We start from the raw sequence: 13,229 nt of genomic DNA on the forward strand, positions 1-13,229 counted from the left end.
AGCTGAGCAGCGGGTTGGAACATAGGAAGGTGCCATATACTGAGTCAGACCATTGGTCTATCTAGCTCAGTATTGTCTTCACAGACTGGCAGCGGCTTCTCCAAGGTTGCAGGCAGGATTCTCTCTCAGCCCTCTCTTGGAGAAGCTACCAGGAAGGGAACTTGGGACCTTCTGCTCATCCCAGAGCGGCTCCATCCCCTGAGGGGAATATCTTGCAGTGCTCACACATCAAGTCTCCCATTCAAATGCTTAGCTAAGGGGACAAGTCATGCTTGCTACCACAAGACCAGCTTCCAAGGTCCCTTCCCTCTCTCACATTTTATGGTTCTGCTGTTTGCTCATAGGCAAAACTCAACTAGCCTAAATGTTGGGGTTTTTCATCCCTTTCCAGGCTCCAGGACAGAGGTCCAGATGGCCAAGCAGCTCATACAAGAAATCTGTCTAGAAATGTGCCAGGGAGCCCTTGACGCCTAAAATTTAACTGTGGTGGCACCTAGACTAGGATATTCAGAAGCAGAGTTATTTAATACCTCTTTATTTTACCTCTACCTACTCATTTGTCCTAGGCAGCCTAGTTTCTCTTCTAAGTACATTGCTTGTCAAGGGGATGGGGCCAGCGTGGTGTAGTGGTTAGAGTGCTAGACTAGGAGCGGGGAGACCTGAGTTCAAATCCCCATTCAGCCATGAGACTTGCTGGGTGACTCTGGGCCAGTCACTTCTCTCTCAGCCTAACCTACTTCACAGGGTTGTTGTGGTGAGGAGAAACTTAAATATGTAGTACACCGCTCCGGGCTCCTTGGAGGAAGAGCGGGATATAAAATGTAAATAATAGTTCATCAGCTTTAAAGGAGCCAGCGTGGTGTAGCGGCTAGTGTGCTGGACTAGGACCGGGGAGACCTGAGTTCAAATCCCCATTCAGCCATGAAACTAGCTGGGTGACTCTGGGCCAGTCACTTCTCTCTCAGCCTAACCTACTTCACAGGGTTGTTGTAAGGAGAAACACAAGTATGTAGTACACTGCTCTGGGCTCCTTGGCGGAAGAGAGGGATATACATGTAAAAATAATTTAAAAAAATAAATATCTCAGTGGGGAAGTATCTGCTTGGTATGCTGAAGCTCTCAAGTTCGATCCCTGGCAGCATCTCCTCAGGTAGGACTGGGAAAAGCTCCCACCTGAAACCTTGGAAAGCCACTGTCAAAGTAGACCACACTGAGCTGGATCGATCAAGGGGCAGGCTTGGTATAAGGCCACTGCTTGTGTTTCTACAGGATACAGAGAAGTCCATTTAGCCTCTCAGCCCACGCACAGTGTTTGTCACTAAGTCTGGCAGTTTTGCCCAGTGAACCTTGTCTGGCTCCTAAAGTTTTGGGCTGGCTCGTAGGTCTGAATGGTCAAGGCCTGGCAGAGACGTCTACGGACCTCTTCAGCTGGTCTTGTGGTGGTGTTTCTCCAATGGGCCAAAAACAGCCCCATCTGTCATTTGGGAGGCAGGCAGGCTCAGAGAAAGAGTTCTTGCCATCTCCCCTGAGTGCACACCCACCCACTGGCAGCCCCTGTTACACAGTGGCACTTTAAAAAAGTTTATTTTAAAATATTTGACTCCCCCCCCCGACCCCTCCACCCCAGCCCTCAAGCAGCCGGGGGTGGTGGCTGTGAAGCCCTTCAGGTCCGGGCTCCAAAATTATCTAGGTTACTAGTAGTCAATAGCTACTAGTCTGAGGGCTATAGGCCACCTCCAGCCTCATAGGCATGATGCCGCTCAATACTAGCAGCAGGGGAGCAACAGCAAGAGAGAGGGCATGCACATATCTCTTGCCCGTGGGCTTCTCAGAGGCATCTGGTGGGCCACTGTGTGAAACAAGATGCTGGACTAGAGAGGCTTCCTTGGGCCTGATCCAGCAGGGCTGTTCTTATAGTAATATTGTGCCTGGATCCCAGCACAATAACCCCCCCCCACACACACACACACAGAGTCTCTCTCTCTATCAGATTGCTGTTTGAGTGATGACTTTTCCATGACCACCCAGAAAAGATGGCCCACACGTTAAGCTGCCTGAAATCCTGCTATTAGATTGCAAGCCCAGCCTTTGCGGCTTTGTGGTGGGTGAGTCAAATTGAAGGGTCTCTATAAATCCAAGTGAGGTGGAGCAGCTGAAGTCTTAAGTATTTGCTCACCTGGGAAAACTAGCCTTCAAGATGAGCCGTCTCCTCCGGCCAGTTTTGCTCCTGCTGTTGTTCTCCTCACTGGCCCAGCCTGGTGAGTCAATCACGATGGAAACCGGTGAGCTCATTTCTGGCACCCGACTGGGCCAAGGGGACATTCTCTTGTCTTACTCTAAGTGTGCTTTGGACAGAGGTACCAGGTGAAGACGGAAGGTACCAGGTGAAGATGAAGGGAACCCAGATAGATCAGACCAAATGGTCCATTTAGTGCGGGTCTGCAAAACTTCGACCCGCCAGACTACAACAGCCATCATCCCCGACTGCTGGTTACATTGGGTGGGGATGAGGAGCATTGTAGTCCAACAGTTGGTGGGGCAAAGTTGTGCAGCTTGCCTTAGTCAAGGGCCACATCCCATCTCCCAGCAGCTGGCCAGCCAGAGGCCTCTAGGAAGCGATAGCCCTCTCCTGGGCTCTTTCCAGATTAGACCCTGCAACAGGGTCACCTTGGATCTCTGAAGTGTGCTTCCACACTTCCTGTGTTGTGACGCCGCAGTCCCTACGTGGACAGTGGGGTGCCATTCACATTTCCAAGGCCTTGTTTCGAATTTAATCGCTGCAATACAGAGCTACCGTAGGATCTCGTATATCCGGCGTTAAATGGGTGGGTTTTTTTCCATTCAAATTATGTTTTGAATGCAATTTGCCAGAAGGAGGCATTTAGCCACTTTTGAGGGGCTTATCTGGAAAGCATCCTGATGGTATCTCTCCTAACAATAGCTCTCCTGACTGCTAACAAGTGAATAGAACAGATCAGAATTTTATTTACGGTCTTTGCTCTGCAAAACAAAGCACAAAACAGTCACCAAGTGTATGTATCAGTTCTGTTCAGAGGTAGACTGCCTCTGAGGCTGGGGTTTTTACTTCGCTACTGCAGCTACTGCAGTTATAGACTTAATGCTGATTATCAGACACTTGCACAGCAGCAGAACACTCAGACCAGAGAGTTAGCTTTGCAAGTTGTCAGGGAAGAATTCTGGGGAGGAAGTGTGTTCTGTATTTATTTTCATATTGCAGGGTAGGATCTCACAAGATACCTGCAGGATACCTGCACAAGATACCCACCCATTCTTGTTTCCCCTTTCCCATGGCAAAGTCAAGTCAAGTACAGTGTGCCGTGGAGTCGATTTCGACTCCTGGTGCCCACAGAGCCCTGTGGTTTTCTTGGGTAGAATACAGGAGGGGTTGACCATTGCCTCAGCCCGCACAGTGTGAGATTATGCCTATCGCTGCTGCCCAATATGGGTGTTTCCCATAATCTGAGAAACATACCAGTGGGGATTTGAACCAGCAACCTCTGGCTTGATAATCAAGTCATTTCCCGCTGCATCCTTAGGTGGCTGGTAGCTGTCCACAAACAATGCAACAGCTTTTGCCCACAAGTACACTGTGACCCTTATTGGTTTCCAGACTTCCCAGCAACAGATAGGCAGCATCTCAGAGGGTATTTTTTTTAAAAAGAGTAGACAAATTAATGGAGAGCTATCTATGGCTTTTCCTTTATAGCTCAATAGAGAGCCCATATTCAGGAGCAGAATACCTGCTTTGCCATGCTCCCTCCATCCATGTTTTGAAAAAAACAAAGAGATCTTTTTTTTAAAGGCTTTTTAATGTTTTATTTGCTGCTTAAATCTGGTAGGTTTTTTTAGTTCTCGTTTTTAGCTTTTTATTAAAAACAATTTGAAACTTTAAAACTTGTAATTTTCAATGCGGTTTTAGCTTGGTCTTTTAACTTGTTTAATTTTATTTTTTAAAAACCCTTTATATTGTATCTATCTTATTAATGCTATGAGCCGCCCTGAGCAGTATTGTCGTGGAGGGGCGGAGTATTAATATTTCCAATAAATAAAGAGACAAAGAAGGCTGTTGCCTTCATGCCCTGCAAATAATTTTTCCCACAGAATCATAGAATATTAGGGAGGGAAGGGACCCTGGAGGTCTTCAGCCCCACTGCTCCGTGGAGGAAGGAAGTTGCTACTTCCCATGTTCAGGAGCAGAATTCCTGTTAAGCCCAGACTCTAGAGACAAAGGGCAGGGGAATGCTGTTGTCTTCCTGCCCTACAAGTAAGGATTTTTCACGGGATCATTGAATTATAGTGTTGGAAGGGAGCCTGGAGGTTTTCCAGTCCATTCCCTTGATCAATGCAGGTATTGGCTGCAGCATCCCTGACAGGTGACCCTCCAGCCTCTGTTTGGAAATCTCCAGCGAAGAACGGTCCATCGCTGCATGAGGCAGGCTGTTACGCTGTCCAGCAGCTCAAACAGTTAGGCAAACCCTCCCAATGTCCAGCTCAAATCTGTTGCCTTGTCATTTTGTCCTATTGGTTCTGACCTCAAGAATAGATAACAACAATGACAACAACTGCTACTACTACAAATATTTAAACGCTACTTTTCAACAGAAGTTCTCAAAGTTTACAGATAAAAATAAGCCCACTCTGCCCTCCATGTGACAGCCCTTCAGAGAGAGAGAGAGAGAGAGAGAAAGAGAGAGAATTTATTTATTTATTTATTATATTAAGTAGGTTAGGCTGAGAGAGAAGTGACTGGCCCAGAGTCACCCAGCAAGTCTCATGGCTGAATGGGGATTCGAATTCGGGTCTCCCCGGTCCTAGTCCTGCACTCTAACCACTACACCATGCTCACGCTGGCTCTGAAGGCAGCTCCTGTCTCTCCCTTTGGTCTTCTCTTTTCCAGATTAATCATACCCAGTTCTCGCAGAACTTATGTCTCATGCCCCCTCACCATCTTGGATGCAGTCATCTGAACCCCTTTGGGTCTAAGCAACATCCCTTTCCAAAATGCAGGGCCCAGAAATGGACACCATACTCCAAGGGAGGCCACGCCTAAGATCACGCCTGCAAAGGGCCGTAAGGAACAGTCCACAGCCTCCTCTCCTGCCAGGGTGGCCTTGAGGTCTCCCACCTGTGCCTGGTGGAGGACCCGCCCCGTCGAAAGGGGAAAGGGGGTCCTGAGAAAACAGGATAACCGCCACATTTTTTTGGAAGGCATTATTATTTATCTAGGACAATCGCTTTGCAAAGCAGAAAAGGACAGATCTGTACCCTAAGGGCTTTGCTATTATAATTTGATACAGAGTAGACAGAGGAAGGGACGAGAAGTGGAGGAAGGGTAAACAGGGGGGAAACACACATTTATTCCAGTTACACTGACTGAGCTGCATTACAAGGGGCTGGAGGAGATGAACTATTTATTTATTTTAAATGTTTATACCCTGCCCCTCCAGCACACTACTGCTCAGGGCGACTCACAATATCAACAAAATAGATGCAATCCAATATAAAAGATTTAAAAGACCAGCTAAAATTACTATTGTTTTTGAAGTTTCAAATTAAAAGTTAATAAAAAGCTAAGAACTACCAGATATTAGTAGCAGATAAAATATTAAAAGGCCGCTTTAAAAAGATGGATTGTTAATTGAGGGTTTTTAAACACTGAGGGAGAGAGCATGGCGAAGCTCTTCGGGGAGGGTGTTCCAAAGCCAAGGGGACACAACCGAAAAGGCCCTGTCTCTAGTCCCCACCCCATTAGTGGTGGGGCCCTGCCTGAGCAGAGCCTGAAATGATGCGTGGAAGGCCCTGGTAGGTTCATATGGGCGAATGCGGTCTGACAGATACTCCGGCCCCAAGCTGTGTAGAGATTAAAAGATCTAGCCCGGCACCTTGAATCTAGCCCAGAAGCAGACTGGTAACCAATGAAGCTGCCACAGGTTGGGTGTGACACTCATGAAGCGAGTTGTAAACTGCCCAGAGACATAAGTTTTGGTATAAAAATGTGTTAATAAATAAAAAATAAAATCAGGAACTCTAGGCAGGCATTCCATGCACACCTGTGTACCAATTAGTTCTTTTTGTGTGGAGCAAACAGCAGCCATGTTGAAGGTCCCAAAAGATAGTGGTAGTGCTTGGATTCAAGACCTGCCCCCTTCCCTTACTGCCATGTGTCTCCCCACCGCCCAGTACAGATGTGTATGGATTGTGAGTTTTGACTGTCTTGTGAGAGTATCCTTCAGCTGAGAAATTTCCCACTCCGTTTGTCCAAGCTCCCCATCCCGCCTTTCATTAGCTAGGCCCGTCTGCCTGTCTGTTAACTGCACTCTGGGTCTGCGAACATTCTGCACCACTGAGTTGCATTGGGGCTGTTTTCGATTTTTCAGCCCCTTCAGATTTCTAGGAAACCGTTGCATCTGCAGGTGACCCTGATTCTGCGGGAACCTCATGCTCAGCCTCAAGTGTTCTGAGCTGGCACACCTCAGGATCCAGCACTTTTGGAAATAGATATAAGAAGAGAGCCCGTGAGGGTTATTGACACCTTAGCCCTCATGTGCAGTTTGGCTCTCAGTTGTACATTTCCACAGTCGTCAGGACTAGAAACCTGCTTGTTTTTAATAAAACTCAGTTCCCTGCACTTTCTCTTGACTGCAGGGAGTTCCCAGTTTCCCCTAGGAGCCTCCTACAGCAATAATGGATCATTCCTTCTCCCTGCCTGTTCTTCTCTTTTCCCCAGCTGACTGCAAAGGCTACTCTAAATAAGTACGTCCAAGTTGTGCCCTTGCCAAAGTCGACCAGCGACCTCCCCACTGGGACACCCTGCAGCACAGCTGAATGGGGCCTCATCGATGAACTACAGACCACAGAGAAGCTCTACGAGACCAACATCACCATCTACAGCCATAAAAAATGTATGATGATCTACTCAAATTTGGATGATGGGATGATCTGTGCAGGCAGCGACCACCAGCTGCGGGACACGAGCCAGGTCAGTATCAGCCACCTTTCTTAAGGTGACAATGAACAGCCTTGCTGGATCAGACCTGAGGCTTATCTAGTCCAGCATCCTGAATGTAGGACCTCAAAGCTCCTTGTAAATATATGGCAAGAGAAAATGGTGAAAAAAAAGATCTGTTTTTACCGGAAATGGAAGATGAGTACTCCTCATACACAAGACCAGCCAGCTTTTAAAAAAAATGCAATAAACTTTGCAAGCTATTGTTGGGTTGAGGAGGTGATTAAACGTCTGACAAAGAAAACAGTTGGCGCCTTTAAGATGTGCAGGGGACGAAATGACTCTTGTTTGTGGTTTAACAGAAGAACAGCCCTGTTAGATCTTGAGGCCTAAGGAAGCCTATCTAGCTCAGCATCCTGTTTCACACAGTGGCCCACCAGATGCCTCTGAGAAGCCCACAGGCAAGAGGTGAGGGCACGCCCTCTCTCCTGCTGTTGCTCCCCTGCAACTGGTAACGAGAAGCATCGTGCCTCTAAGGCTGGAGGTGGCCCATAGCCACCAGACTAGTAGCCAATGATAGACCTGTCCTCCATGAATTTGTCCAAATCCCTTTTAAAGCTGTCCAAACTAGTGGCCATCACCACATCCTTTGGGAGATAATTCCATTGATTAATTATGTACTGTATATAAAAGTACTTCCTTTTGTAGGTCCTAAATTTCATGGGAAGACCCCTGGTTCTGGGTTGTAAGAGAGGGAGAAAATTTTCTCTCTGTCCACTATCTCTACTCCATGCATAATTTAATACATCTCTATCATGTCTTCCCATAGTCACCTATTTTCCAAACTAAGAAGCCCGCCTAGATGCTGTAGCCTTGCCTCATAAGGAAGGTGATCCAGGCCCCTGATCATCTGGGTTGCCCTCTTCTGCACCTTTTCCAGTTCTACAACATCCTTCTTAAGTAATGGTTACCAAAACTGTATGCAGTACTCCAGATGTGGCCACACCATAGATTTGCATAAGGGCATTATAATAATAGCATTTTTTCAATCCCCTTCCTAATGATCCTGAGCATGGAATTTGCCTTTTTTACTGCTGCCATGCACTGAGTCAACACTTTCAACGAGCTGTCCACCACGACCCAAACATCTCTTTCCTGGTCAGTCACTGACAGCTCAGATCCCATGAGTATATATATGTGAAGTTGGAGTTTTTTCCACAATATGCATCACTTTACAGTTGCTTACATTACATTGCCTTCATTGAACCGCATTTGCCATTTTGTCACCCACTCCCTTTGGAAATATATTTTTGTGGCTCCTCACAATCTATTTTGGATTTCACTACCCTAAATAGTTCAGTGTCAGTTGCAAATCTGGCCACTTCACTGTTTACCCCAACTTCTAGATCATTTATGAACAAGTTAAAGAGCACTGGTCTCAGTACAGATACCTGGGGGACCCCACTTCCTACTTCTCTCCACGGTGAAAACTGTCCATTTATTCTACCCTCTTTTCCTGTCCAATCCACACATGACCCTGTCCCCCTTTCTCATGACTGTGTGCCATCTGCACACATATGCTGTGGCCAGATTCAGAACCATCTTATAAGAGGCATTCCCTTCTGTGCATGAGGAAAGTGGCATTTTTCAGCTGCACACATTTTTGTGGACATATTAAAGAGAGATTCCCTTCCAAGAGAGAAAAGGGGAGAAACTTCTCTTAAGATGGTGCTCTCCATCAGTAATTTTTATTGAAGAGAGCAGATTGGTGGTCTTTTTAAATCTGTTCTGCTGCAATTAACTGTGGCATCTTCTTAGGCTTTTGTAATATTTTTTAAAAAATCAAATCTTATTGAACTGATTAACATTCCAGCCCTAGTTTAAGAGTACTCAGAAAGCAGATTTGGGAAGTTGATACTCTACTATCATTCCCTTGAGTTTAAACAACCAAGGTTTACTTTTTTTAGAAGTCTCTCCCGAAAAGTATACAGAAGAAACTCAAAACCTTAACTGTCAACAATAGAAATCTCAGCTTAGACATTTGCAGAAAGGGTCCTTCACATTTTAGTTTTGGGGAAAGCGTTTGGGAGAATTTCCATTTACTGTTAGCCAAGCCAAGATGTGTCTTTAAAGCAGCTGTGGCAGACCTAGCCCCGGAGAGAGTGTTCTCCAAATCAAGATCCCTTGATGTCCTTGCCCTGCAAGTGGCAATATTGGCCCTTGAAAGAACCAGCAAGTTTCCGGGGTGGGTGGGCTTGGGTTCAAGGAATGGAGGGCAGTGTTCCCTCTAACAGGGATTCCCAGATGTTGTTGACTACAACTCCCAGCATCCCCAGCTGCAGTGGCTTTCGCTTGGGGATTGTGGGAGTTGTAGTCAACAACATCTGGGAATTCCTGTGAGAGGGAGCCCACAAAACCATACTCTGTTCATTGAAGCTGTACAACTATGCCACACGTGTCCTGATCAGTCACCAGGTAATGCATCTTTTCACAATACCTTGCCTGCAGGTGGAACAAACAATACTGTACACAAACACACACACACACACACTTTGCATACTTGCAAAGAACAACTTCTAACAATTCATTTTGAATGACTGGGAAACCAGCTTTTGCCTTCCTCCACCAGCAATGGGACTGGGACACAACCAACCGGGCCAGTAGTAGTTTCCCAGCAACCCTTGGCATCTCGTAGCTGGAGCAAGCCACGGAAAAGGGTCCATGGGCCAGGGGAAAGGGGGCAGCCGGGTTTTTCTGCCCTACTAGTCTAGAGGCTTCTTGCTCAGAGCTGCTGCCTCTCTTGTCTGAAGGCGGCTATGCAGGCTGCGGGATGCACCACAGAGTCCTCCCCTAGGCTCAGGGTGAGCCCAGGCGATGGGGTTCAAATCCAGGGCCCCGGCCAGCTGGCTCCCCATCTCCTCTGGGCTCCTACCGATCTTTCTTCTCTCTCCCCAGGGGGATTCCGGGGGTCCCATGGTCTGCGGCGGTGTGGTGCATGGAATCGTCTCGTTCGGCTATGACTTCCCGCCTGGGGTGTACGCGCGTGTCGCCCACTACCTGCCCTGGATCAAGGAAGTCATGGGGCCCGACCTGTGAAAAGGAGCACTATTGATCTGGGCTGGGGGCCGCCATGTCTTTCATTTGTGGAATGTGTGGCTTGGCTTGCCTTCTGCTACTTCTCCCACCCGCAAGAGGCTCTGTTGCAAAACAACACAAGCCACACAATCGGAATGAGCCAGTCCACGGGAGGTTTACTATGCAATTGCTATTTTATTGCACCTACACGGGCACCTCATCCCTTCCTGCACCCAGAGAAAGTTCCTCAGCCTTGTCCCGCCCTATCCTGCCCTACCCTTACTTCCCCATACTTACACCCCTACTTCCCCATGCACCCCTTCCCATGATTTTTCCTCTTCCCACCTTTAACACACCCACATACCCCAGAGCCTTTTTCCTTAGACGAATCTTCGTCCACTCTCTCTTCTTGCCCCATATGCCTGGAACACACCTGTATTGGTGTCACCCACTCAGTGCTCCTTTCAAATCCTTCTTTGGCCCCAGCTGGGTGGTAGCAGACAGGCAGCGCACTCATCTTGCATTCCTCCATCGTCACCCATTCAAAACCTGCTATAAGCTTGCCGATTGACTGATGAAGAGTTATGTGTAGCTGGGAGGCTGGCGCATCTCCTACATCAAATAAATAATAGCACAATAAAAAAGGATCCCGTATCTCTCTTGTGCATTTTACTTTCTACAGCAACTTCAAAAAGTAAAAGTGATTTGCATGGCACGCATGTGTGTGAAAAGGGCAAGCATTACCGTCCCAAACCCTGGAAGAGTCAGTTCCCAACCGGGGTTGGATGCAGAGCCATTTGTGTCCCATGGATATAATAGAGGCTGCAGCTGAGACGGGAAGCCAGAACCAAGGTCGCGGGAGTTCTCCACCCGGCCGGCTTTACTGCGGGTTTTCTGTGAGGCTTCACTGCGAACTCAGTTATCCCAAAAACCCGATGCAAAAAGTGGGTTGGGGTTTTTTTTTACCCCAAATAGAATCCAGGCTGCACTCTCATGTGCTGTGCAAACCCCCGCATCATGTGTGAAGTGCTCCCCAATAGCTCACAGGGACTTCAGGGTAAATCTGGCCAATATATGAATTCACCCCCTCCTTCCCTTGTGTCACAAAGGGACCATTTCTTTATACGGCGACCATGTATAGTCTGGATACGAAAGTTGAAAGAAAACCAAAACACTCCCAAATAATTCAATGGGCTTTATTGGGTATAAAAGAGCAACAGCATCAACCTAACTGAGCAGAAAACAGAACAATCAATCAGAGCTACTAGTAATATTTCAATGATAGCTAGTAATAACAGTAACTCAGTGTCTCTATCCCATGTGTGTGGATGTATGTAAGGTCAGTATTAAATCTTCCTAAAACCTAACACAAATCAGAAAGAGATGGAAAGAGGAAAGGGGGCAGGAGAGATAAGGACGGCACTCAGGAATGGGATGGTTGGGAATCAGGAGTTAGTGGAGGGAGAGGGGAAAGGGGGGAGGGGGGAGGGGAAGGGAAGTTGTTGGAAGTGAAGGACTTTGCGCTGTCTCTTGTCTCAATGACAGTGGAGGACAGACTAGTGAGTCAGAGGGCTAGAGGGTCAAGACATTGGTCATCCCTTCTCTACTGCTCTGACACTATCCCTTTGGAATGTAGATTGCTACTCTCAGGGAGTTCCTTCTTTCCAGCCACTTCCTTCCTTCTTCCCTCCTCTTCCTGTTCCTTCTACCTTGCAACATGGCAAGCTCCTCTCCCTGCACCATGTGTGCAGAGATGCAGAATCCATCTGCATCCAGCTAGCTAGCTAGATTAGAGATCCTAACTCCTCACTTTTCTATCTAGAATGGAGTTCTCTAATAAATGCCATATACAATGATTTGAAACTATAGGAACAAAGGAAGCTGCCATATACTGAGTCAGACCATTGGTCCATCTCGTTCAGTATTGTCTACACAGACTGGCAGCGACTTCTCCAAGGTTGCAGGCAGGAATCTCTCTCAGCCCTATCTTGGAGAAGCCAGGGAGGGAACTTGGAACCTTCTGCTCTTCCCAGAGCGGCTCCATCCCCTGAGGGGAATATCTTCCAGTGCTCACACTTCTAGTCTCCCATTCATATGCAACCAGGGCAGACCCAGCTTAGCTACGGGGACAAGTCATGCTTGCTTGCTACCACAAGACCAGCTCTTCTCTCCACAAACAAGGGGGCTCTGGGAGCTGGCAGAAAAGCACTACTAGTAACAACGTGCACATGGATAAAAATGATCCGGTTGACATAGTCTAGCTGGGCTTCCAAAAAGCTTTTGACCAAGTTCCCCTCCAAAGGCTCAAGTGAACTTTGCAGTCATGGGATAAGGAGACAGGTTCATGTATGGATTGGTAACTGGTTGAAGGAAGGGAAACAGAGGGCAGGAATAAATGCACAGTTTTCACAATGGAGGGAAGTAAGAATTGGGGTCCCCCAGTGATCTGTCCTGGGATCAGTGCTTTTCAAGTTATTCATAAATGATCTAGAAGTTGGGGTAAGCAGTGAGGTGGCCAAATTTGCAGATGATACAAAACTCTTTTGGGTAGTGAAATCCAAAATGGATTGTGACCTGGATGGCTTTAAGAGGGGTTTGGATGACTTCATGGAGGAGAGGTCTATCAATGGCTACTAGTCGGAGGGCTGTGGGCCACCTCCAGCCTCGGGGTGGGGTGCCTCTGAGTACCAGTTGCGGGGGAGTAATGGCAGGAGAGAGGGCATGCTCTCAACTCCTGTCTGAGGCTTCCAGCGGCATCTGGTGGGCCACTGTGCGAAACAGGATGCTGGACTAGATGGGCTTCCTTGGGCCTGATCCAGCAGGGCTGTTCTTATGTTCTTATGTGAAGAGCTCCAAAACGATCTCTCCAAACTGGGGGAGTGGGCGACAAAATGGCAAATGCGGTTCAATGTAAGCAAGTGTTAAATGATGCACACTGGGGCATCAGTATTTGGGAATACTGAGCTAGATAGCCCAATGGTCTGACTCAGTATATGGCAGTTTCCTATGTTCCTATGTGTTTGTGTCTCCATGCCTGGAGATCTCACTCTTGACATGCTCAGGAGTCTCACAGCATCATGCGCTCTCCATTTATGGCACATGGGACAGGTCACTTAGTTGACAGAGGACTAGATGCCCATAGATCTGGCTCCTAACAAGCACATTGGAAAGGGGAGCAGATGATGCC

The 13,229-nt window shown here is 47.5% G+C and overlaps 1 protein-coding gene across 1 annotated transcript; it reads left to right on the forward strand.

Annotated features, from left to right (window-relative positions):
* Nucleotides 1–6,114: 6,114 nt before the first annotated feature.
* LOC128343769 (mast cell protease 1-like) lies at nt 6,115–10,063 on the forward strand. The gene is made up of 3 exons (XM_053293205.1): nt 6,115–6,219; nt 6,749–7,000; nt 9,923–10,063. Exons 1-3 carry the CDS (start codon nt 6,115–6,117, stop codon nt 10,061–10,063), a joined length of 498 nt encoding a protein of 165 aa, XP_053149180.1.
* The last annotated feature ends 3,166 nt before the right edge of the window (nt 10,064–13,229 follow it).

Source organism: Hemicordylus capensis, chromosome 2 (assembly GCF_027244095.1).
Source record: "Hemicordylus capensis ecotype Gifberg chromosome 2, rHemCap1.1.pri, whole genome shotgun sequence".
Classification (NCBI taxonomy): domain Eukaryota; kingdom Metazoa; phylum Chordata; class Lepidosauria; order Squamata; family Cordylidae; genus Hemicordylus; species Hemicordylus capensis.